We start from the raw sequence: 26,583 nt of genomic DNA, 5'->3' as shown, positions 1-26,583 counted from the left end.
TTAAAACTCACATAAATGATTTTACTTACAAAAGCCTTTCCAACTGCCCAAGAAATTTCCTTTGTGACATCCTGTATCTTACAACCAAAATTCTTCATTTCTATGACTTAAATTTTTAAATTGCTCAGTTGTCTGTAATCAATAATGCGGCTTCCTTCCTATCACACTTATTAACTACTTTGATAAAAGGACATCTTGAGGGCTATTCCTCTAAAACAGAAAACTAAACAATGAATTAATTAGCCAGTTTCTTCTGAGAAGACAGCATTACTAATCCATTTAATCGCTTTTTGCGACATCGAAGTTAAGTTTTCAATCAAGCTAACATGAAAGATTTTCCAGAGGGAGCGGCACTTGTTGCTGCACCAACAAGGACTATTTTTTCCTATTACGTTTCCTACGAAGCTTTGTTCTGGTTTGCTCAATTCAGTTGTGATCTTGCTTTTTGTTTCCAAATTGAGAGACTTTTTCATTTTCAAAAGTTGTACGATTGATCAGGAGTTCTGCAGCTAACACTGCCAAGATCGTATTTATCTTTTTTCCATGCTTCCATTACATGTGGTAGGTTTTGGAGCTAATAGGCTTAAAATGGAGAAAATTATGCGCATAGTTTGGTTTGATTATTTTCTATTTTGATATTTTTAGGAAGCTGGTGTTTTATTCTCAAACTTGATTTTCTTTGGTTTACAAAAAAATTAACTCTAAGTGAGTATGACCCCTAAAAGTTAATATATATATATATATATATATATATATATATATATATATATATATATATATATATATATATATGCGCATATATACATACATTATGTGTGTATGTGTGTTTACACACTTACACTTACACTATCATTATTCATCAGCTAAACAGTGTCCTAAATCTTTGAAATTCGTTACCTAAGATAGTAAGCGATTTTGGATTTATTGGTACAGATGTACATAACGAGGCAGAGGTCTTGAGAGAAAGATTAGTCAAGTTTGTTTTGCAGATATGCATTATGCTACAACTTTATGAATTCAAGTGAAACCATTAATAAGAATCCATTTCCAGATTTAGGTAAAATAGCATTTTTTAAAACTTTAAAACTCATTATGAAATTTACATTCATTAAAATTTACTCTCATTTAAATTACTCTTACAAAGGTTATATATATTTTTTTGTTTTTGACGTTTTTTTTTGTGTTTATTTAAGTTTCTCAGATGTGTAAACAAAATTCAACACAACAGCACAATTTCAATGAATTTTTTGTTCATATTTATCTTAATTTTCTGTACTAACTTCTTTGTTCAAACGTTTCTTTGTACTATCGCTACTTGTGTTTATTTTGGGCTAAATTTTTATCATCAGGGGGTTATGTTAAAGCTTGAATAACAAATAGTTGATAGCGGCAAGTATATGTAATTAGAATTACAACAACTTTGTACTTGTTGTATGCATATATAAATATGAGTATATCTTTTTGTATATTTTCGTTTTATATATGTATGTAACAGGAGAAACATAAAACTGCAGGAAACTTCGATGATGTATCAAACGCGTAATATTTCTTTCGTGTTCTCATCTTCCATAGTGTTCTACAATATTTGTAAAATTCATTCGTTAAGTAACAAGTTTTAAAATGAAAACTTTTGATTTTTAATCATTTAAACAGTGATTGTCACAATAATACAAGTTTAGAACTCAGGCTCTTTATAAGTGAAAGAAAACAAAAGTTAGTTTTAAACAAAACATTTTTTCGCGTAAAAGCTCTCACCATTGAATTTTTACATGCAATACAGCTATATCCTTTTGAAAAAATATCTTTTCACGTAGAAGCTTTCATCATTATATACTTGGTATTCTTGTAATACAACCGTTTCTTTTAAACAGACAACTGAAAAACTGTAGAATCCTTCGTAAAAAAACCAGTGAGAAGACTAAAAATTTTAATCAGTTTCAATCAAGTTTCTTGATACAAATAGCATGAGTTTAACTTTCAAGGTGCTCTTGCAGTTCACAAGTCCCTAAGCCTTACGTTGACCAAACCTTGTTTGTCTAAAAGAAATAAATTTTACAAATCTTGCACCACGCTGTTATTGCATAAATGTAATACTATAATATCATAAGTTTACCTGATTAAACCCAATATCCTGTTCCCATCAAAGACCAGACAAAATCTGAACCAAAATCTCATTTAAAACCCCTGTTTATGATTGGTGAGTTTATCAATAAAGAGAAAAAAATTAAATAAACTTTACAAAATGATTTTTAATGGAGATGTACCAGTTGCAAGCGAAAATTCAAATTGGTTTAACAATTCTACAAATGTGAATTTTTTTCACTTAAAACCGGAATACCTCCATTAAAGATGAATGGCATTAATCCCAAAACAATCATGATGTTATTGTTTAATCTGATTGGACTATTAATCTGTGAATAATATCGATGAAATGTAGTTGCACCTAATAGAACGAGTTCTGGTGATATTAAACTACAAAAGTATGTTATCTTAAAAAAAAATGACATTAAACTATCAATAACTCTGAGAAGATAGTCAATCCAATTGCATGGCTACAAATTACTGCAAAATAATTTGTAGCCATGTGACTATATTTACACGGTAAACAGATCTGGTCAGCATAAGTTGCAAAAGTTGCAATTTGATGGCCAAACAAAAGAAATTACAAACAAATTAACGATATAGGGAATAAAAATTGTAACCTGCAAAATTATAAAAATTATTCATCATTGACTAAAACTTATAAAGAGGTTCAAGGTTTTCTCATTTTCTTTAACCTTTACTACAAGCTGGGAGAAATAGTTGAACTATACCAGTTTTTCTTTAAGAAGCTTCAATGAATTGGTTATATAAAATGAAAAACCATTTTTTTCATATATACATTTTGTTATAGTTTTATTAACATTTTTCCGAGTGGGGTTGTTTTAGATTTTATGATATAAGAAACATAATCATCTAGTAATATATCTTTTTAGAATATGCTATTTGATGATTACGTTTTTTATATCATTAAATATATATATATATATATATATATATATATATATATATATATATATATATATATATATATATATATATATATATATATATATATATATATATATATATATATATATATAGTTTACGTTATCAATTGGAATTCTTCAATTCAATTTTTAATAAATATTATATTTGCGTGAAAAAAAACACCCATCTCTCGTTCTTTCTTACATTATTATTTAAAAATGCATAAGAAATATTTATTAATATCTAATGAAAAACTTATCTATCAAATTTGTTAACCAGTGTCGTTAAAGTGACATTTAATTGCCTTCAGTTAAACTTATTTCGTTTTTCAAAAGACCTTTCAACCAATAGAAAGATCGAGAAAAAAATACATCAAAAATAATTTCCTAAGAGCGAAGAAGTAAATAGTTTTAAAGCTTGTAATTTTTGAAAGCTGGTTTTAAACTTTTTTAAAAGTTTTATGAGGCTATTAAATTTTAGTTAAGAATTTAATTGCCTACTTAGAATTGAGTATTTTGAATAAAATGAAACTTTAAGAATAAAAATCTTTTTCTACTCTAATTGCTTAAATAAAAACTTTACTGAAACGTGAATTTCAATTGGGTAAAACTTATTTTATGGGTCTTTTTTATTTCTTCTTTCCCCGAAGAAAAAAGGGTTTCTTTGATTACCTTTAAAAGATTGTAATGTGAAAGTTTTCATAGTGTTGAGTAATAGGAGCCGATCGTATATTTTCTTAGTGTAACCATACAATCTTTTATTTATCAAGCAGAAAAATTCTTAAGTATTCAAAAGAGCATTGAGAAATTTTTTTTTGCTTTTGAAGTAATTCATTCCATAGCGTCAGTTCTAAAAAAGCCATTTTCTCAGGTCATCTTTATCTAAACAAATTTTGTTAAACAATTTTTTTTTTTAATTTAATTTGATTGGTGCAGCGGCAAAAAAAAGTTGACAATACTTATTCAAATCAGACTAACGTGTTTAAGAGCTTATCAGCAGATTATCTGAATGGCTTCCATGGTGTTTGGTAAAAGGTGCATACTTGTTATAAAGTGAACAAAATAGTATGAAAAAAGAAATCACTTTAGATGTCTACTGAAAAGTTCGTTGCAGGTCTCAAGCTATTAGTAACTTCTCAATTACAAATTCAAAAGTTTACCGTTTTTTATATTTATTTTAACAGTTTTTTTTTAGTTTTTTTTAAATGTTGTTTTTAAAAAATTGAAGTTTTATTGATTTAAAATCTTTTACTGGTTATTAAAATATGTAGTTAAAAATAACATCAAAACGGCGTCAAAAAAAAAAAAAAAAAAAATGGAACCAGCTTAATGGGTTTTGAAAAGGCAATTTCCTGAGTTTTTCCTCTGAACCAGTAATTATTCATAGCTATTATTTTCTATTTCCAAGAATGTATATGCTGCTTGCATTTAAAAAGTATGCTGTATTAGTCACAAAAAAAACATATGTAAATAATAGAAAAGAGGACGCTACAGGCGTTTAGAATATAGTTTGGGCAATTGCCAAACATTTAAGAAATATTTTCTCAATACTTCTCTTTCACAACTTTTTGTATGAAATGTTTTTCATCGAACAAAATTATCACATATTTAAAATCCACAAAACAGTTGATGAAAAAGGATGAGGAAATATATTATCTTCCTTTAAATTATCGTTTCAATCGTTTCAAACGGAGATGCAAGAACGTTGTTTACCTATTAAACGTTAACCTCTCAACGTTTTCAGTGCTTTTGAGGCCGGCTGTTAAAGAAAGTCTTAACCTATTGATAAATTCTATAAGTAAATATAACGAATTAGTTATTTTATCGTTTAGATTCGAAGCTGTTACAAGTAAAAGAAAATTTTCGTAATGTTTTTGCTTGAAAAAAATGCACACTACCATAATGCTTATGAGAACTTCATTAGAAATGGCTGGGAACGTCGACAAGGCCGAATTGAAAATAATGAAGCTCATTTGCATCTTCTAGAAAACAGTTCGCACAAATTAAACAAGTATGTTTTATTCTGCATTTTTCACATGCTTCTAAAGTTTTAACAAATTTTACTGATAAAAATTTTTTGTTGTTGGTGTTATAGCTGTGTTAATTATCACATGGGTAGGACTTTAAAATTAGTTTCAAATGAACCTTTCTAATTGTGTAAAAGTTTTCTACAAAAAAGAAAGTCTGAAAAATGCATGACCAAAATTTTTTTTTTTTTTTTTTTATAGAAAATGTGTTTTTCAATAAAGATTTAAGAATTATCTAGTCAAAGGGTCGATAGTAAAAAAAAACCCAATATCCTGCTGAATTTTAAAGGGTTTATAACATTTCGGATATTAAGTAACGGAATGTTTTTGAGTAATTAATGCCGCAGCTTTTATAAAAGCTTTTCTTTTTTTTTATAAAAAAAAAAAAAAATTCCTGACGGAGTATTAATGCTTTATAAATTTAAAATAATCATTTTCTATTGCAAGATTTCCAATAACACTAAAAAAAAAAAAAGTTGACATATTATATCAATTTAATGAAATAAATGAAGTATTGCTATTTAAAATAATTTGAAATAATATGAGAAAATATCTTAAGCCGATAAGAGATATATATTTTTTTGATCAAATTAACTTAATTATCATTTGAGTTTAATTACATTTTAAATGGTCTAAAACACATCATTTAGCGAACATAATAAGTTATTTTAGTAAGCGTGTAAACCTGAAATTGTCGTATTTACGGATTCAATTAGATTTGTAACTATTATCTTCTTAAATTCAAATAACTAATCCGGCTTCGATATTTGTTAATTTCTCTTTCTAGATGAGATTTTTTTAAAAACTTTATGTTACACAAAATTTTTCAATCTAAAAAAAAAATGTTTAAAGATATTGCAAAAAAAAAAAAAAAATTGTATAATGGAGCTCTGACTAGTTTCACCATTATTTATCTTGCTCTTCATTAACAAGCAAATATTTGTCTAAATTTCAGGCAAAAAATTGTCTGCGATCGTCAGCAATCGCAACGGGAGTTTTTAAATGTGATACGCGTATAAAATGTATGTGATACGCGTATAAAATGTATGTGATACGCGTACAAACTCAGGCTTGGGAACGTCTTTCAAATTCTAATTTACAAGATTACAAGACACTGGTATATCAGATTTTGCACCGGAAAACCTTGGATAAAAAGATCAGTGTCTGAACCCAAGCCTCACTAATTTGTAACCCACAACACTTGGTAATTAATCTAATGAATTTTCTCTAAAGTTTACCTTCTGTCTGTTAATTCATACTGTCTAAGGAAGCGAATCTTTCTGTAGTATAATGTGATGAATTGAAGATCAGCGTATGATAAGTGTATTTAGCGTACCGGAAGCTAAAATAAATCAATAGCACGAGTTTACAACTGATAGCACGAGTTTATAACTGATAGCACGAGTTTATAACTGATAAAGTTCTTTATGTAAATTTCAGATTTTACTAATTTAAAAAGAGAAAATAAAGCCATTATATTAAAGATTTTAAAAGTATTTTGTTTGTTACGGAAAAATTGAAAGATTAAAAAAGAAAAAATTTAAGTTAAGAGGTTACAGATTTTTTTAAAGGAAGTTATTTACTTTCCTCGAAAACATCCTAAACTTTTCTAGTTATGATTTGTTTTTTAAAATCAAAATTTTACGCTTGTTTTTGTTATCTTTTGGTATTTCAAATTAACATAAATTCCGTAAAAACAGATATTTTGTCCCTGCAAGTAAGAGAATTTAGCATTGCAAGTAAGATATTTCGTGGATTGTTATCAGCGAAAAACAATTACACAAATTAAAGGTTCTATTCAATTCAAGACATACTTTTGTTGGTTCAGCCTCAGTATTATCATTTTTTTGTTAAAATGGTTTACTGAGAAGCTTGAAACTTTATAAACGCAGAAAAAAATTACTTCGAACCAACATGAAAGAATAATGAAGTCTCGTAACACGGTTATTCGCACGCGAAGGAATGGGAGGATTGAGTCCAAATTCGGGATATTGGATCACGCATGGAAAGCACTTGAAACTTGCAAGTATACTTTTTCTGGGGGATTTCATTTAAAAAAAATATTTATATGTGTGTGTGAATGAGGACGTAAAATAAAGTGATAATAATTAGTTCACGTGAAATAAAGACAGATTTCATTCAACAGTTTGATAATTTAACAAGTTAGTTCATGTAAGATGCCCTCTTCTTCAATTTTTACATTGTTAAATGTTTCAAAGGTCATCTAATGCTAATTTAAAATATCGTCATTAAAAAATTTTTGCTTTCGCTTTAAGGTTTTGTGTTTAAACTTAAAATTACATCTGGCAGCAATAAATTCAGATCATCATTGCATAACGCTTTCTGTATTTATCACTATCAATGTCAGTATTGTGAGTTACCATTTTACAATCATTCTTAACATTGATGACTCACTATTTTGCGTGAACACACATCGAACGGCACGTGATCACTGAAATAAAAGTGTCGCAAATTGCGTCATAAATGTACTGATAAGATTAATTTTCATTTTATTGGTGAGCTTTTAATTATAATTCTTCAATGGTTTGGAAGCATCAGAAAAAAGGAAATACTAATTTTTTTGTAATCCTGTACTTAAATATTCGAATAAAACTTGATCTTTAAAACAGTTAGAAAGTTTACATTTATTATTCTCTAGTTTTATTCCCGAAAATTACCGTCAACTGGGTATACTTGTTACAGAAGGGGGTAACTTGAGACACAAACGTTCACTTTGTTTTAGCAAGCTCGACAGCCCCAGGATTTAGTAACTATTCATATCAAATTGTTAAATTGAATAGTAACACCAATAAACCCGCGAATTTGATTCCCATGAATGTCAAATTTGTTGCTAGCACTAAACGTTTTCGTCCAAAATTACCCCCTGCTGTCCTAACTTTAAAGCCTACCCAAGTATACCTAGTTGAAGGTATTCTCGATTATTTCTCTCCATTATTATATTCCATTTTTACTCTCAATTAATTTTCTCAATCATTCTTCTCAATTATTCTTCTCGATTATTCTTGTCGATTATTTTTCTTAATTGTTTTTCTCGATTATTCTTCTCGATTATTATTCTCGATTAATATTCTCGATTATTATTTTCAGTTACTATTCTGAATTGAAGAGCAGTTTTCCAAAACTTGTTAAGTCCATTTTTGTAGATTTGAGATATTTAGGTTTTTTTGTTTATGAAAAAACTAAAACTCACATGTAAAATTTTATAAGTACTTACTTTATATTGCCATATAACAAGTTTTGCATGAAACGGTTTTATTCATTAAATAGACATCAGAGAGAATTTCCAGAAAAATGAGTTATCTCATTTTTTTCATTTTTTGACTTAACCAGTTTTGGAAAACTGCTTTTCAATTATTATTCGTAACTATTATTCTCAACTAATAGTTGCAATTAACTAAAGAGTGCGTTAACTGGTCCATGTATTTGATTTATTTTGCACCCTTTGTTTTGTAACTTTTTTTAGACCATTTGAAACTTTTTAGTTTTAAATGCATTAAGCAGATAAGCAAATTTTTCAGAAGATCACGAGGAGGAAAAAAGAAAAGAGGCCAATTAAAATCACGACTAAAGATAAGTCGCAATATTTTATAATTCTTGCTCCTACTTTCCTCACCAACAAGAATAATCATGGTTAACTCTTTCCCGTTACCTTCGCTCTGTTATTAAGATCAATTCAAATTTCCGAGCCTTTTTTTTTTTACGCCGTTCCTCTACCTATTCATAGTTTTCGCAAAAGAGGTGAACGAACATGCATTGAAAATCAGATAAAGTTGTAAAACGAATAGCTTGACATACTTTGAAATATTTTTAAAATGGAAATACCTAAACAATGTGATATTTTTAATGCCATTAACTTTCCAAAATATTCAAATTGAAATGAAAATCCGCTTTATTTGATTTACAAAAATAACCCGTAACTTTGGATTGTAATTAAAATTCATTTCCTGCAAACTATTGGCAGAATACCAAAGGTTTAATGTTTGTGCGTGCGACTAATAAGACTTTTAATGAGATACATAGAAATTACAAAACTTTTATTATTTATTTACTATTTTGTCGACGTTGTTTTTTAATTTAACATGTTGATGATTTCATTTGTGTTTTATAAAAAGCTTTGTGTTTTCTTTTTTTCTTTTTTCTTTTTTAATTTGTTTTTACATTGTTGCTATTAGAACTTATATAATTTTGATGAATAAAACAGCTTAAGCCATTAAAGGTCTACCTTTTATCCTAGATTAGTTTTTTACTTCGACGATATTCGCTTCAGAAATTCTCGAAGTTAAATAAGCATAGAAAGATTTAAAGAATGCATTCATTTGTAAAATATATGTAAAAGGTAAAAGTTCTTTACACCTTTAGAATCATGGGAATGCTTATTAATGACCAATCAAAAGTTATGGACATACGAAGACGCAAGCAAGGTACATCGGTGAGACACCCTTTAGATGTTATAGACACGAATGCTAACAAGGTGGTAATAGATGGGGAACAATGTAAAAGAAAGAAGCTCAGTTGGTTTAGGAAATACAGTACAGGTAAAATTCAAGTTCCTTTTTTTTTTTTTTTTTTAATGGAATTAAATTGAACGAGTGTAAGAAAAAATGAGATTAAAAGTACAAAAACGAATGGTAAAACATATCAATGCAAACTTTACATGGAAAGGTTTGATAACTATATCAATGCGAACTTTACATGAAAAGGTTTGATAACTATATGTAGTGACTTTTTCGATTTGAAGTTCAATTGCTTTAACTTATAAAAAATATCGTACAATGGATAGTTTATAAAGTTGAAAAAAAATTAACAATAACAACATCAATAATTATACTGACATGCTTGACTTTTTTGTCTCTTCACGTAAAAAAATAACTTAATCATTATCTGTATTTACTTTTTTTTATTTTATTTTTTAACCAATGTCAGTTTTATTCTAGGATCACAGAGTGGATCGACTTCTCGAAAATCAAGCACAAGCACAATAAAATCGGCCGACAACTTGCGAAAAAACTCACAAGAATTTAATGGCCACACTAAATGTGAAAGGAAAAGCACCACAAGTAGCACAATATCGAGTCCAGCCTTGCCTCCTTTCTTTAAAGATTTTATAGAGGAACTTGAAATGCTTAAAAAACTCAATTCGTCTGATGAAGAGACTTTGAAAATATCCAAAAACATAACAAATAACCAAGTATCAGAAGAAATAATTTTTAAACATTTAATAAATATTGCACCAGACTTTGACAAAACGTTTTCTGGCAACCTAGTGCGAATTGTGCCGTCGGAAACCAACGATAATTTTGATAAAAGCACTTATAAAAGTTTTCCGACAGAATTTGAAACAAAATTTGAAAGGCATTTATTAAGGAACCTTGATAAAATCGACCAAACTCCGAAAAATGATTCCCTGCTATCACCTAATTCTAATTCCCTTCGGCTAACACATGAGAGACATTCCGTTCCTTTAAATTTTATACCTGGAGTGAAAAATGTCGAAAGGTCAAGTAAGATCCAAAGGAAACAGTCGAATTGCACTTCAATTCATTTTGTTGAACAAGCAACTTTTTGCTTTAAAGGTGTAAGCTGCCGAATCTACAAAAACACATCAAAAACTTACAAAGCGCTTGCGCACGCTGCTTGCATGGGGTTGGTCATTCCAGCTCCGTCATCTCATAAATGTAGCCAATGATTTGCTATAATTTAGAATTGCGTAATTTAATTTTATATAAGAATATTTTAAAACCAGAATATATAAATAAAGACTATAACTGATATCAGTCTGCTCTTGAATCGTCCATAATGTAGCAAACAGTGCGTTTTAATGACTGTTGTTTTGAGGCAAATAAAGTTTCTGCGACTTTGTAAACTTTAACTACTAGATAATATTTGGAAAAACAGCTTTCCATATTTTAAGAGCACTCTTAATTTTCAAAAGATTTCAAAAAACACGTTTTTACAATTTTCTACGATTATTATAAACAATACTTTTAATCGAATAAGATATTAAACAGGTAATTAAAATCCCATATACATAAATTCAAGCTTAAAAACTCCCAGCTAGGTATTCACTAGAAAAAGTAAAAATTAATTTTTAAATGTAATTACAGTGTCCAAAAAAATACCTAAATAAAGGCTTTAATTTTTAAATGTAATTACAGTGTCCAAAAAATACCTAAATAAAGGCTTTAATTTTTAAATGTAATTACAGTGTCCAAAAAATACCTAAATAAAGGCTTTAATTTTTAAATGTAATTACAGTGTCCAAAAAAATACCAAAATAAAGGCTTTAATTTGAAAAAAAACAAACAATTGTTGTTCATTTTTAATTTTTAATCTATTTTAAGTAAACAATTACCACTTGTAAGTACATTAAACATAACTTTTTAAGAATAGAAAACATATCAATCAATAAAATAGCAGCCATTATTAATGATTTACCTTTAATGATTAAACAAAATGCAAATGTCCGTTTTTTTGATTACTTGCCGGTTTTTCTTTTGGGAAGTTTCATCGATGTATTTTCAGCTCATCCTCGTTTTTAAAGCTTTTACCATTGATGAGATTTTGAAGCAATCTTTTGCTGATCATCTTTTATTTCAAGCGATAATAAAGGAAATAGAATGTTTTTAAATTTCGCCATTCTTCTGTAATCGAATGAGCCAATTTTCCAGTTGCGTACAATACAAGAACTTTACTTGGATCGAGCATTTTCTAATATATCAACAGAACCCTTAGTACACACTCTATCTAACGCAAAAAATGACTTTTGAGGCATCACCGGCGTTGGCTGTGATTGTACTGTTAAAGCTTATCTGTTCAGCTTGTGTGTTTGCCATCGGAAAATAAAAATTATTCGTTGCTATTGACAATTACACTCAGCTAATCAAATGTATACTTTTTTGAGAGTGATTCATATTCAGTTATTTTTTATCTTTTTATAAAAAGTAATCTATTTATTATTAACGCAAATGTAAAATCAATTAGTTTGAAAAATTTAGCTGCCTCAATTCCGTCATTTAACGAGAAAATTGTATCCCGAGTGACGTTATCAAAAAGTTAGTCAATTCTGTCCAACGACGACAACAGCGAGTTCGAAAAATGGAAGATAATCCTACAAAATATTGAAGGTTCATTGTTTCCATGAATACTTTTGATTTTTAAATACAAAATGTTCATAATTTGACAGTTAGCCGAATAATATTTTTTTGCATCAAATTGGTGCATTGCAGATATCACAATGAGTAAAACAATTATAATATATTGCATTTGCCAATTGTTTGATGTTTTTTTAAAGAAATTATTTAGAGCTTGTTAAAGAAATGGGGAAAAGTGGAAAATTGTACTATTCATCGTGTGCGGTTGTGATTAGTTAGTACCTATTTGCAGGTTCTGCCCATTACTTGCATGTGGTTTCTAATGGTGATATTTAATACTTCCAAGCGCTATTATTATATTGCGAATTATCCGGCATAAAAAAAATTGTATCGCTAATACAATAAAAAAAATTGTCAATATAAATTATCAACTACCGGTTTAATTGAATAAAATTTTTGCTATGAATGAAAGCTCTAGAAACGATTCAAGTAACAAATTAATTAGAATTTTTTAAAGTTTCTTTTGTAATTTGTATATGGATAGCTTTTCTTTTTCGTGTGATTTTCATCATTTATTTTACTTGTTTATAAATTATGTTAAGGTAAAGAGGTTTTTATTAGTAGCACGATGGGACGATATTTGACGTTTGGAAAATTGAAAGTGCGGCCCCAAAATAAGAATAAAGACGGTGTAACGTTAGACCTGCACTTTAAACTGATTTAAAGTATTCCTAAAAAGAAGAAAGATAGTCAACACTTTAGAAGTTTTTGTAACTTTTTAGATAATATTATCAAGGTCCACCGTTATACGGTATTGAATGTTGAGTCACATTAAATCTTCTAAGTTCTCTTCTGTAACTGTTGAGCGTAGTCTGTAGACACAATAAAAGGTTCTTGAATTAAGGAAAGCACAAATTATGTTCTTATACAATAAAATTTAATACAATAAAAACTCAATCAAACTACGTAAGGCAAGGCTTCTCTCAAACGTTCATATCAATCTTAATTATTGCCTTTGTAGCTTGCTAGGCTACAAAGGCAATAATTAAGATTGATATGAACGTTTTTTATCAAAAGAAAAGATTCTCAAGAGAAGCGTATAAACGAAAACTTTAAATGCAACTTTCTACATCTATCTACAACTTACTGAGATTTAAAAATATCTGCAAGTCTCAAAAATATTACAATCTACTGTCAAAAATATCATCAAAATTGGATGACGTTTTGTTCTACTTGTTTTATTCTGTGTTTTGCTTTGTACCGTTTTTTATTAGGATGGGCGCATCTTTTAGCCCAAATTCTAACCGTTGTAGACAATACTTGTGTTAACGAAAATCAACAGTTTGATAAATCCAAACCTAATGCAAATATCAATGGAATCTGAAGGCCATCACATATTCAGTTTGAAATTGAACAAAATATTATTTCAAGAAAGGATTACATGGTCAAGAAACGCCTTTATAGATGTTAAAACTAGATCTTTACATGAAAAAAACGCATTCGATCAAATATTCGTAAAGTTTAATAAACTCGCTGCTAAAGCCGGATTTTATTCCACATTACTGACCCGCTGACGAAAAAAATTTTTTTAGTTGTTGAAACGTCAATCGATTGCGCTTTCCAACTTATTGTCGAATTGCGATGAAGCATCTTCTCATATCGGCTGCAATTGTATCATCAGAGAGCATTTTCTTGCCTCATTGTAATCCTCGTATTGATCTTCGTGCTTTATTTTATATCAATTTATCCGTTTCCTAAAATATTACTTTTAATCTTCAACATTTTTTCAAGCAACAGAAAGTTCAATAAAAAAGTTTATAAAATTCTCTGTCTCTTTAAATTTTGGAATTTACAGTACGCGCAAGCTCAGAAAGTATTCTTGTATATTCCGTGAGGTTTCTGTAAATCGAATGCCATCGTTTGAAATCGCTTATACTAACAAATATGCTAACAAATTTACAATTGGCAATACAGTTGATTGACTGTTTTGTTTATTATGAAATTCTCAACATATTGTCGATTATCAATATAACTACGAGAATGCAAAACGACACCACTAAAGTAGATGCCTGATTGCTTTGATAATTGAGCAATTTTTCAAACTGTGGTGAATAGATTTAATGAGATGTAATAAGTTCTAACAAAGCTCAATCAGGTTTCTTAAATATACGATGAACCAGGTTCATTTAAGGCAATTTCAAGAATGGTCCAACGTTACAATTTTTAAGAGGTTTCTTGAAATAGGTGTAAACATTGGTCAACAAAAAGCAAAAATTTTTTTTAATGTTGAAGAATTTTAATTGATTAAGAGCTTTTTTTGTTACGCATAATACAAAAATGACATTCATTTTTCTTTTTAATGTTTTTGTGCTAACTCAGCATAAAAAAAGCTTTTTTTTTTAATTGAGTTATCACAAAAGCGTCACGGCTTTAACTTACGCTAGTTGAAATCTTTTGAATAATTAGTAATCTCTCTTCAGAGTACAGCAGTAATTAATTATTACAACTGCATCCCAGCGCCCCTGATACTTGGTCTCAAGCTTTCCCCTCATTTTGAGAAAAAGAATTGAAGCATCAATGTCAGCAACAAACTCTTCTCCGTTCTCTTCTAAGACACTGTGGGAGGACTCTTGAAAATGTCAGGAAGAGTCTTACTTTTGTGTCTTTTAGAGACAGTCACAGGAATTTCATCACAGTGGAGTAAAGGACGACGTGCTGATTCAAAATCGGCATATTTATGGCAGCTCCAATTTTTCCTATTGATTTCAGTTGGCATCAACAGCACAAAAGTAAAAGTTAGTTGCTGGTTTTGACTGTTTTCACCTAACATTTGATTTCCAAATTTCAAAGAATTCTTCTTACCTTCCGTTCACTGACGCAGATACTCCACACAAGTCTTGCATACCATATGACGAGCCTAAATGTTATTGTGATCATGTTGACAATAAGAGTGTATCAGCACAGATGTAGCAAAACACATGAAGCTTGTTTCTAAAAGGTAATCTAACTGAACCGGATATTTAAATTGTTGAAAATTCAGTAAAAAAAGTTAACAAATTCGAATTTTTATTTATAAACGTGATTACAACAAACAAAAAATTAATCTGAATCTGCATAAAAAAACTTTTACATCAAATTTGTTGTTGTCCAATTTATATATTGAAATAAATAATAGACAATGAATTTCATCGTTTTTCTACCTGTTTTTTTTTCCTCCGTTTTTATGTGAACTATTATTACTATTACTATCTTTATTGCCATAGTTTTTATAATTCTTATAACGATATTCTGTTTATTATCATTGATATTTAAAACTAACGCTTCCTATTCATTGAAGAATGATAACATCGCTTCTCGGCGTAATGGCTAAGATCAAGTGTTGTATCATAAGGGTCTTCCAATGTGTTGAGCTAGTGTTACTAACTCGATTATTTAGCTGCTAAAGTCGGGCAGAGGATCAAGGTTTTTATTTGTTCTCTTTTTTTATTTTCGTTCTTAAGCTAGTTTTTTCCTTTCACCTTGGGGCCTCAAGGCAGATCCGTCGGGGAGGCTATCTGTCGCCAAAACGTTAAACGAGATGATCTTGGTAAGCGTGGAACATCCCACCTTCCAGAACTGCCCATGGTTGATAAGAAGTAAAAGGAAATAAATAATAATAATAATAATAAAGCTCTATAGAAGGTTCACTGATAATTTCAACAATTTAATCGAAAATATGCAAATTTTTGCTTTAGATGGTGTTTTAACATGACTTGTTAAGTTTGAATTAAAAAGGAAAATTTAAAAAAATATGAAATCTAATGCATATAAAGGATGCATAAGAACAAAGAAAATTGTGGTATTTTTTTGTGCTGATGGCAATAAAGTAGGCTATTTAATAGATGTATTCAAAATCCTCACCTACAGATTCTATGAAAGAATTTTTCATTCAAATTAAATTGTTTTTTCCGAAAACACACGTTACAGCTTTTTGATGCTTGCAATTTTAAAAGTTTTAAATCCAAGTGTCAAAAAATTCTCATCAACTAATTACAAGATTGATGAATATATAGGGGCGTCAAAAAACTGTCAATCAAATCAATTTAATCAAAGTCATAGGTTAGATAAAATCAATTTAAATGAAAGTCATAGATAAAAATAAATAGGAAAGAACAAAGTTAAGAGATTGCTTTAGGAAAATATGGTTTCTCAATTGAATTTTAGTATTTTATAAATTTAATTACATCCAGAGTTCGAAAATTTGTCAGCGTAAAACTCTTACCAAGAAAAAACAGGCATTAAGTAAAATAATAGCTATCTTTTAAAACTACAGTTAAAAATACAAATTTACTTCAACGGATATAAAACCACGTAGATAAAAGTATATATACAGTGAGAAATCATATTTTAACTGAAACTCTTTTTTAAATCTTCTGCCACACAAACTAATTTTATCAGATTTTTTTTTATTGCAGTGTGGTACACTCAACAAGCAAAAAGGACTAATAGAGGTCAAGAGTTTTAAAACATAAGCTCAAATGCACGTTTAAGTCGAGAGCTTCAAAATGGAGTAGATTAATTACTTACAATTTAAAGCCACAACAAAAATTGATAAAACTTCAAAAAAAAAAAAAAAAAAAAAGAGGACTTAGGGGAGATAAAAGTTATTTTTTGTTCTTAGTTTGTTCTATAACACGTTTCATTTCGCTAAGCGCCCAAAAGATGTTATCCATAAAACGCTTACTATCGGTGAGTACACATGAAACCTTTGATGATACGTGGAAATAGATCGTCTTTTCGTCAGGTAACATATATGAAACACCGTATCCAGAATCAGAAACAGGCCCGAAACCACCACCTGGTGATTGCTATATAGTATGTAAAAAATGGTAGATATGGAAAGAAACAGAAAAAATCACAAAGTAAAAATTTCTTTTTCAAATTTTATACAAGTTTTGCTATAAAATAAGACTTACATTTTCACGTGCTTCTGGAATGTTCATGTCGATGCCCTTATCCATTTGTTGCTGAGGCTGTTGACTAGTTGATAAAGTCCATGGCAGTTGTAACGCTGATTTAAGGAAAGAACTTTCCTGTACCAAATAGAAAAAAATGTTGCAAGTCTTTTAATTAGCACCTTAAAGTAACACTTCAAGAAGATAAGACCATCAACTTACATAACCTTGACCTCTGCATACAATGTAGAGAGAGAACAGATGGCGGTCGAAGCCATTTCCACTCATGCAATCTCGGTAGAGTGTCTACAAGCAATTTACATTTATAATTGCAAAAAATAAATTTTTGTAGATGTTAGATTTACAAAAATTTATTTTTTGAAATTATAAAATATATTTATTTTATAAGTTTAAAAGAATTAAACTTATTGGTAGAGGCTAAATAAACAAATAATGCAAAAATTTTATCTAAAAAAAATCCAACTAAACATAAATCTTAATCAAACTATAACTACAAATGATGTTAAAACATTTAGAAATCCAGAAACATTTTCTAACACAAACTTAACTTCTCAAGATAACAGTTGACACAATAAAATGTCATAAACCAAAAAACTAAACTTCACACCTGATGTTTATCTGCAGTCAATCTCATGAGAGCAACTTTCTCTTCCGCAGTTGCACTGCTGTTATTCATACACCTACAAACACATTAGCCAGATAAATACAAGTATGCATATCTCAAAAAAAAAAAAAAAAAAAATCAAAAACAGTACTTAATTAATCAAACTGAAACAATACATAATTAAGACTGATAAGTCACAAATTTTTATAATTTAACAATAACCAAGTAAATAAGTCAAAAAAAGTAACTGACAAATGGTGCTTTGAAAAGTATTTTTAGAATGTCACATGTATAAATTTTAATTTCTTTTACATGTTGCATATTTCATTTGATGAATAAGAAAGTTAGAAATAATCTAGAAAATTAAAATTAAATTCTTAAAATGGTTACATGGTTTTAAAAAATAAAAGTGAAAGCCATTTAACCAACTAAATTCAAATAAAACACTTCCATCCATCATTTAATTACAACATTATTATTATTGATAATTCAACTTACCTTTCTTTCAACATATATGTAACTGAAAAGTTGTGAGATAATTTTAGAGGGATGTTAGATTGAATTAAAATTTACTACTCAATGTAGTTACCATGACTATAGTTTCAAACAATCAGAAAAAAAAACAGAAAAAATCATTTTGAATTTGACTGCGTATAGCGTGTCCATAACTGAATGTCATGAATTTAGCAGAAGTACCCTATTAAAAAAATATTAGAAATCTTGAGGAAATCAGAGTATACTCACAAAACAAAATCTTTGCATTCTTTAGTGAATGAACGAACTGTTTCTGTACGCCCATGCAAAAACAGTCGGGTCATAGAAGATTCATAAGTCAAAGCAAACTTTCCTGCAGAATCTTTATAATAAGCAAGTTGTAAAGCCATTTGTACAAAAGCATCAGGACTCATCTGAAAAAAATCCTTTTCAATTTTAAAAGTTGAAAGGAAATTTTAAAATAATTTTTGGCACTAGTAAGACATTAAATATTTGCAATAGCTAATTATATTTAACAAGTTTGTGACAATTGATTTGAAACTTTTGTATAAAATCAGTTAAATTCTAAAAACTTACATTTGTAGTTTTAATATATCCTTTGCCAAATACACTGTGGCCTTTAACACACAAAGACAAGTCTGAGTTTTTCTAAAACAAAAAATTTAAGATAAAAATTGAAAGATAAACAAACATTAAAAAAATCTGTTATATCACAAAATACAACACATAATGCAAATATAAATAAAATTTCTGATGTTTTCATATAACTAAACAAAAATATAACCTTATGTAAAATTAATACATAATGAATTCTTAATAGAAAGTAAAAATTACCTTTAAACAAAATGAAAAAGCATCATTGATGCTTTTTTCTAACTCATGGTTCACATCCCAATATAAGTGCATAGGTGTTATTAATGCCTTTGAGTTAGGAGTAAGTTCAGACTCTGAAGAAACAAACGGCTTACAGTAACCTTGGTCATTATACATTCTGTGCAAGTACCTTTATGAAGTAAAAAGATAAATAGTTTTATGAAAAACCTTTTTCTGAAAAAATATATCTTACTAAAAAAACATTGTTTAATGCTTTATAAAAGTAAAGATGATTAATAAAGTAAATTTATATCTTAAATTATTCAGATTCATTTACTACTTTAAAATAAAGTACATTTTCCTAAATGGGATTATGGTATGAATAGCACTTACTCATTGGTTAGGCAATACTCCATACAATGACCTATAACAGGAGCATCTGCCCAAGAATGTTCACAATTTATACCCATTCGACCATCTTTAAAAACAACAACTGTCAAGGATTTATCAAACCATATTGAAGCGCCATCTCCATGCAGTAGGTGCTTTCCTCTTTCTGTAATGTCTTGACAAACATGATTGTCTAAGACTACCTAAGTGGGTTAAATATTTTCAATTTTATACATGCTTTATATACTGAATTTTTTAATTGTCTGGCAACTTTCTAATTCAACATTTAAAAGAGCTAACTAAAAATAAATTCAGCACAATATATTCAAAAATGATTTTTCTTTTTAAATGCGTGGTTCTATACAATATTTAAACTGCACTTTTGATAAATGCAAGGACTGATAAAAGAAAACTAAAGCCAAGACTTACGACAAAAAGAGCCTCTTCAATTGCTCGCAATGAATCACTATTAATCCCTGTAGAAAAATGATCTCTGCGAATCCGAGCCCAGTTGTTTCGTTCACTCCCAGTAAGTGCTGCAATACGTAGTTCAGCTTGGCATGATGCTATAAATAATAAATTAGCTTGTTAGAATTCTTCTAATTAGGATTTTAATGTGTTATTAACTATAATAACAAACAGCATAATAAGTTGTTTTTTGGGGAAAAAAAAGTCTTAAAAAAGACCTGTTTGTTTTTCAGCATCTTTTAAAATCCACTCATATTGAGCTTGCAGATCAAGAATGTTCAAATTTTTCCCATGTGCATCCACAGCATACAGTTTATAAAAGTGACCTTTTGCCAATACAACAATGTGCTAAAAAAATAATGATTCATCAAAATACTAAAATATCATTTTTCACTTAGTACTTAGATTACTTGTAAAGGCTTCCTGAAAGTTCAGCTTACTGGTAAATTTTTATCACAATATTTATTACAAAATTCTTACTAAACAATTGATAGCTTGAAACTTTAAAACTTAATATAAAAATAAAATTTATTTCCAACCCTTTTTAAAATAATATTAATTGTATTTTTATATCAAAAACTAATATTTTTTATGAGCTTCTCTTGCAACCAAAAAAAAAAAAAAATCAAAGAGGATTTTACAAGGCTGCAAATTTTTTAAGTTTATAAAATAAATTATATTCATAGATTGTTCTCTAGAGTTCTAAAAGTTGGTTCTTAAGTAATAACTAAAGAAATGAGTACTCAAAAACTAAATCACTTATCAGAATTAAGAGGGAAAAAAACATCACCTCAGAACCTGGTGAATGTTGCAATTTATCTTGATCTTGCTTAGGTATTCTAAATTGAGAATGTAAATTACTCAAGTCATCTCCCCAATGAACCAATAAATGTATGTATGTATGTATGTATGTATGTATGTATGTATGTATGTATGTATGTATGTATGTATGTATGTATGTATGTATGTATGTATGTATGTATGTATGTATGTATGTATGTATGTATGTATGTATGTATGTATGTATGTATACATGCATGCATTTTTAAGTATCTTAACTTAACATACCACATTCAAAATTTCAATGAAACTTGCTACTACCTCTGTAGTTGAAGTTGCATTACCTGGTAGTTCCAAACATCCGCTGGTATTGTGCCATGCATAGAGGGATAGTATTTCGAATAGTTAATGGTTCAAGTTTTTCTGTTTCAATTAATCGCTTAAAATTTAACAACAGACAAGTAAAACCAGCTGCACGAGCTGTTTGAATTCGAGTTGGAATCCAACCTCCTTGATCAAGGCAGTAGTAATTAGTATTTATTGCAATAGGATCACGCCCCATTAAGTACACATACTTTTCCCTAAAAAGGTTAGTCACATATATCTAAATAGATGAATGTGAAAAGGAAATATTCTGTAAAAAATTCTATAAAAAATAAAACTAAAAGAAAATATTTTCCAAAATCTTGCTATATTTATCATAATAACTATATTGAAAATTCAAAGTTTTTATATATAGCGGATACAGTAAATCATGGTTGATTAAAAAGTAAACTATACACTTAAATATCTAATCCTTTTAAAAAGACTAAAAAAAAAAAGTTGTATTAAATGACACTTACCACCAATCAGTACAAAAGTTAGGTGCCCACCAAGATTTTAACTGAAGAATCCATTGAAGTTTAGGACCAATGGTTGACAAAAATTCCTGAATTTAAATATCAAACAAGCATAAAGCTTTATTTAGAACAGACGCCATAAACAGTGTTAAAATTTGGTGGTTTTTTTTTAAAAAAACCACCTATAAGATTCCTATTAAACTAACTCACATTTGCATCTTCTTCCATTTTTTTGTAATGTAACTCATCCAAGATTGGTTTTACTGATGTTAAAAGCTTTTGTACAGTACTTTTAAGAGGAGGAACATTCATTCGTGGGAGACTGTTTTGATAAGCATATAAACGTGGTGACCTACCACTCACAATGCGAACCAAGATACTCCAAATCAAAACAACTATACTTTGAGATCGAGGTGGCTGATCTGAATTTAAAAATATATAGAACTTTAAAAGTATAATCTATAAACATATATAATCCATAATCTCAGATTAGCACAAGAAACATGAAAAGTGCATCAATCTGAATAATAGCCAGGAGCTAAATTTGTCAATACACACACAAAAAAACATAATGTTCTCTTGCAAACTTTATAAAAACCTAAGGTTTCTTTATATTTAGTAAACCCACTTTGGGTATTTCTTAGATATACATGTTAAGAATATAAAACTTAATATCAAATGAAAACAATAAGATAAAAATAAAAAGTTTAGGAACTATTTTGCACAACTCAAAAATGTGAACTTTTTTAAAAAACTTAACTTTTGATATCATTTTTTGAGATAAATTTTTTAATTTTACATTCCTTTAGGAACACATTAGATTCTTAAATAACATTAAATAACCTGAGAGCATTAAATGAGATCTTAATGTATACTAAACAAGAGCATACAGTAAAATTAAATTTTTTAAAAGTAGTTTGACATATTTAACTGCTTTTTGCTTGCCAAGTAAATAATCCAATTAATCTCTGAACATTTATCTAATTAACCTAAACTAACTGAATTGAAATTCACTGCATGTGCATCAAATAGAAATTTTACTTACATAACCAGCCTTTATAGGATAATAATACTCTTAGTAGGTACTGCCTTGTGTAAAGAATTACAATAAAGTAAACAACTGATGATATCAGAGAAATCATAAAAACTCTGAAATAATAATTGTAACTATCATCAAGATAAATACAATTGCCAAACCACCAAAAATAATCTGTGATAACATTTAACTTTGGGTGGTCTATAGTTAAAGCAATAAAGACTACAACTAATGCAGCCAATAAGTTATCCCATGAGGTTGGCCATAAACCATTATAGATTTGACGTCTAAAATTAATAAACAAAAATGTTTAAATACAATTAAATAAAATATAGAACTATTTGTAGGAAGTTAAGATTTTAATTTTAAAAATCTAATAAAAAAATAGCCATCTGATTGAAAGATAGCAGACTTTACTTTGTCCGAAAAGCACACAAAACTAAGTCCTGGTAGAGGCTTTTAGCTACTCTTGATTCCTGTTCAACTTTGCTGGTACCTTCTGCTCGATATCGAACTTGAGGTTCATTGGCAGCAGCTCTTGCTTCAGCCATATTATAACTAAGGACTTTTGAAGTTCAGATTTAATACCAAACTTTATGCTTTATCAGTAATAAATTCTATTTAAATAAAATAATGTTATTAGTATTTTTTGCAAAAAAAATTGGTTGTTTTTAATAAAATGAGCACACTTTCAAAATATTGTTAAGTGAGTCACTAGAGTCCATAGTTTCGGAAATTAATGTTTTAAATAAAATCCATCATTAAAATATTTATTGTTATTTTTTTTTACAGTTATTGTTACCATAGCTAAAGTGCCAAAAATCTAGTCATGTCTGAAAATGCATGTAATAATAAGCATACTTGACAAATCTTATTAGTGAGAGAAATATATGACTCAATATTTTGGTTTATTCATCTAATGGCCTAACTTAACTAAACAAGTAGCCTTTTGCATAAAAAGTAAAACCACGAAGTATAAATTTTATATTAACACAAGCCAAACAGTTTTTTTTTAATAACACCTCAATTACTGAACTAAAGAATAGCAACCTAAAAAAACCACTTCTTTGACTTGACACCTCAGGAAAACTTAAAAAAAAAATTACAGCATTACTACAACAACTATTATTGCTCTCATTTTTAAACTTGTTTCATATAAATAACACTTATCACAAATAAATCTCAAAACGAAGAGTTAGTACTTGACCTAAAATCAACATTAATTTATACACAATCATTTTAGAAAATTGGATTTCTAAGATCTGAAAAAAAAAAAAGAATATCTGAAAAAGAAATTGCAAAAACTTAGGCACAAATAAACTTCTCTTTACTAACCTTTTACTGAAGAAATTTTATTCGAATATTTTTATTTTATCAAAAATTAATTATCGCATATTCTAATTTTAAATTTACCATGAATGGAATAGTTCAAGGCGTGTATGTAGGAGGAAAGAGGAAAAAAAAGAGAATCTGCAACTGAAGTAACGTGTTTTGTTTTTTTTAATTCTTCTATTTCTCAGTATATTTAAATTGTATTGTCTAACTTACAATATTACAAAACTCCTTTCATCTACAGAAAAAAATGGTCAGTCGAACTTCACAACTTCTATCTTATGTCAGTTGCAATTGTCAGTTGGAATTTTTTTGGACTTTGAACCTTTCACCGCGTTTGTTTAGATTTGGGAAGACTGCAAACGAATATAGGTGTTAATTTTTTTGAGCCTCGTTTTACCACGCAAAAAAATAAAGAACAAGATGATAACCTCAGAAAACTCTTTCATAAATTAAAGCTTTCTTTTTTGACTTTTTTTTTTTTTGTTTAATTAAAGTTTTGATATATTTACAGTAATAAAAGTTACTGCCGGGTAATAGCTTAAAAATGAAAAAAAAAAAAAAAAAAAAAGGAGAGGAACATCCACCACGGTTTTAAAGAGATTTTTCTTAGGTTCTGTCCTCAATGGCATTTATCCAAGGTATAACCAAAAATTCAATTTTAAATAAGGAATTAAATTGAGAATAAGGAATACGAGTTTTACACATAAATGCAAATAAGTTAAAAATAAAAATTTTTAAAAAATCAACTTGCATTTTTCGTATGGGTTTATATTTATCGAAAGAATTTAATTGAAATAATGTAAAAAACAAAAGAATAATAACTCGGTAATCCTTCTTTTTTGTATTATAAGAATTGTATTATGTTTGAAGAAACTAAACCTCTTTGCAAAAAATTTCACGTGCTACAATTTTGAGTAAAAATAGAATCAAAGATCACACAAGTGGATGAACTATTAAAAACATTTTCTTCAAATGTTTAAGATAACTTAGGTTTTACATAAGACAACCTCCTCTTTTTTGAACGGTTTAAACATACGATTTATTTTTACTATACGTTTTTTTAGATATTCAATAAAGATTGACTTAAAGTGACCATTTTATTTTTGATTAAAATTACCATTACTAAATGGAGCTTTCATTTCTATCTGAAAATTTTTTTTTTTTTTTGAACACCATAATAAACAGTGGGTTGCATAAATATAGAGTCAGTTAATTTTTTAATATGATTTTTTTAATTTTTTTTTTTTTTTTTTTAATTTAAAGCAATAATAAGTCAAATAAGTTAATAATTTAAATTGTTTTAACTTTTATTAACAGTGATTTTATAAACAAAATAAGAAAAAAAAAATTTTTTTTTTTACAGTTGTAAATGTTTCTCATAAAAAAGATACTTTTTTATGAGAAACATTTACAACTGTAAAAAAAAATAAACAAAAAAAACAGAGCAAAAATATAGAGTCAGGGTGCATTTTACTATTTTGTAAGCGCACCACGAACTTTCACAGATACACGAACACGTCTGAGCAAGAACGTTTACATAGTTCGAAAGAAATTAACCACCGAATTTTATACCGTTCGGATAACATTTCGTTGAGATATTTCAACTTAATTCGTTAAATTTTAACTGACTCTATAATTTTGCTTTATTAGAAATACAGGTATGTTCTAATTGGATAAATGTAAATAGACTCAAGACTGGTAAATCTAACGAAGTTCGAGTTAAATACCATTCGATAGAGAATCAATTAATTAACACATTTTAAACACTTTAATCGTATTAATTATTTGGTTTCAAAGATAATTTTGAAAAAAACAAAAATGTAGGTGCATAGATATATAGATGACTGTAGGTGTTTCTGCAAAAACACATGCACTCATATATAAACTCAAAGTTGTATTTTATGTTTGTGCAAATGTTATTTTTTGTAATGAAATATGAACTTTTTTCTTGATTTATTTTTTTTAATAAAAAGTAAATTCAGCCAAATCCTATTTTTTACAATAAAAGTATCAAAGGAGATAAAATGGCCGTGATTGTAAAGTATTAGAAAGGTTTGATACTGCGAAGAAACCATTTGAACCCAGGACTCTTGGGATTTTAAAGTTCTTTATCGACATACTTCCAGTGTAATTAAATGCCATGAGCTGCCATACTGTCCATGAAAAGCCCTTGTTTTCGTAAAATTAATGCACAAATTTTGGGTGCATTTTTGCAACCAAGTGAGATACATTTGACAAAATCTGAGTAATAGCTGAAGAATAGCTCTCGGAACATATAGCGATATATATTTTTTTCAAAAAAAAATTCGCTGAAAAAAGTCGCAGTAAACAATGATTATAACCTCCTTTCAAACATTTGTAATTAAAATATAATGAGCTTGACAATAAATAGTTATGGGAAAAATCCAGCTTACGCTGAAGAAAATATGACAAAGTTTCGATCCTAAGGAATCTTGTTCATCAAGTAAATATTAGCCCTTTCATGCTTTATCGAGGTACAACCGGGAAAACCGGAAAAAGCAGGTAAAACCGGAAAAGTCATTTTTCAAAAATGAAATACAAAATTTCAAAAATAAAACAACATTAAATAATTTGGAGCATCTAACGTGGGTTCGGTTATTATGGTTTATATTTTTAATAATGAAAAAGTTGGTTGAATTGTCTTTTTTTATTGATTGGGGTATTTTTTTGTTTTTTTTTTTGCATTTTACTCTTACTTTC

At 28.4% G+C, this 26,583-nt stretch overlaps 2 protein-coding genes and 2 long non-coding RNA genes across 10 annotated transcripts; 1 reads left to right on the top strand and 3 right to left on the bottom strand.

Annotated features, from left to right (window-relative positions):
* Positions 1-1,109: 1,109 nt before the first annotated feature.
* On the bottom strand, positions 1,110-2,608 carry LOC149889958 (uncharacterized). The gene is made up of 3 exons (XR_016451869.1): positions 2,114-2,608; positions 1,756-2,036; positions 1,110-1,576 (listed from the first exon to the last, which is right to left on the bottom strand). It is a non-coding gene; the product is annotated as an uncharacterized LOC149889958 (long non-coding RNA).
* A 1,357-nt stretch (positions 2,609-3,965) lies between these two features.
* Positions 3,966-12,057, top strand: LOC145183741 (uncharacterized). Of its 5 annotated transcripts, none has more exons than XM_090085481.1 (4): positions 3,966-4,122; positions 4,841-5,019; positions 9,416-9,591; positions 9,991-12,057. In XM_090085481.1, exons 2-4 carry the CDS (start codon positions 4,877-4,879, stop codon positions 10,740-10,742), a joined length of 1,071 nt encoding a protein of 356 aa, XP_089941607.1. In that variant the 5' UTR covers positions 3,966-4,122; positions 4,841-4,876; the 3' UTR covers positions 10,743-12,057. The 5 variants fall into 5 exon arrangements, with proteins under 5 accessions (XP_089941607.1, XP_089941609.1, XP_089941608.1 ...); XM_090085483.1 differs by lacking the exon at positions 3,966-4,122 and adding an exon at positions 4,139-4,162; XM_090085482.1 differs by lacking the exon at positions 3,966-4,122 and having other exon boundaries at positions 4,490-5,019.
* LOC149889957 (uncharacterized) lies at positions 8,001-12,050 on the bottom strand. Its single transcript, XR_016451868.1, has 2 exons — positions 11,492-12,050; positions 8,001-10,746 (listed from the first exon to the last, which is right to left on the bottom strand). It is a non-coding gene; the product is annotated as an uncharacterized LOC149889957 (long non-coding RNA).
* Positions 12,058-16,429: 4,372 nt separating the features above from the next.
* Positions 16,430-24,164, bottom strand: LOC145182785 (carnitine O-palmitoyltransferase 1, liver isoform-like). Of its 3 annotated transcripts, none has more exons than XM_090085363.1 (17): positions 24,076-24,164; positions 22,945-23,144; positions 22,537-22,814; positions 21,702-21,913; positions 21,495-21,580; positions 20,997-21,233; positions 20,663-20,711; positions 20,091-20,220; positions 19,834-19,970; positions 19,408-19,607; positions 19,036-19,204; positions 18,778-18,849; positions 18,451-18,614; positions 17,710-17,782; positions 17,304-17,387; positions 17,103-17,219; positions 16,430-16,994 (listed from the first exon to the last, which is right to left on the bottom strand). In XM_090085363.1, the coding sequence occupies exons 2-17, from the start codon at positions 23,076-23,078 to the stop codon at positions 16,791-16,793; spliced, it is 2,346 nt and encodes a 781-aa protein (XP_089941489.1). In that variant the 5' UTR covers positions 23,079-23,144; positions 24,076-24,164; the 3' UTR covers positions 16,430-16,790. The 3 variants fall into 3 exon arrangements, with proteins under 3 accessions (XP_089941489.1, XP_089941487.1, XP_089941488.1); XM_090085361.1 differs by having other exon boundaries at positions 23,941-24,162; XM_090085362.1 differs by lacking the exon at positions 24,076-24,164 and adding an exon at positions 23,863-23,887.
* Between the last annotated feature and the right edge of the window lie 2,419 nt (positions 24,165-26,583).

Source organism: Hydra viridissima, unplaced genomic scaffold (genome assembly GCF_058129835.1).
Source record: "Hydra viridissima isolate aposymbiotic clone 2 unplaced genomic scaffold, HvirCarnegie_v1 scaffold_4, whole genome shotgun sequence".
Taxonomy (NCBI): Eukaryota; Metazoa; Cnidaria; class Hydrozoa; order Anthoathecata; family Hydridae; genus Hydra; species Hydra viridissima.
Note: the sequence above shows the minus strand (reverse complement) of the source record. Positions and strands in the feature narration are given on the sequence as shown.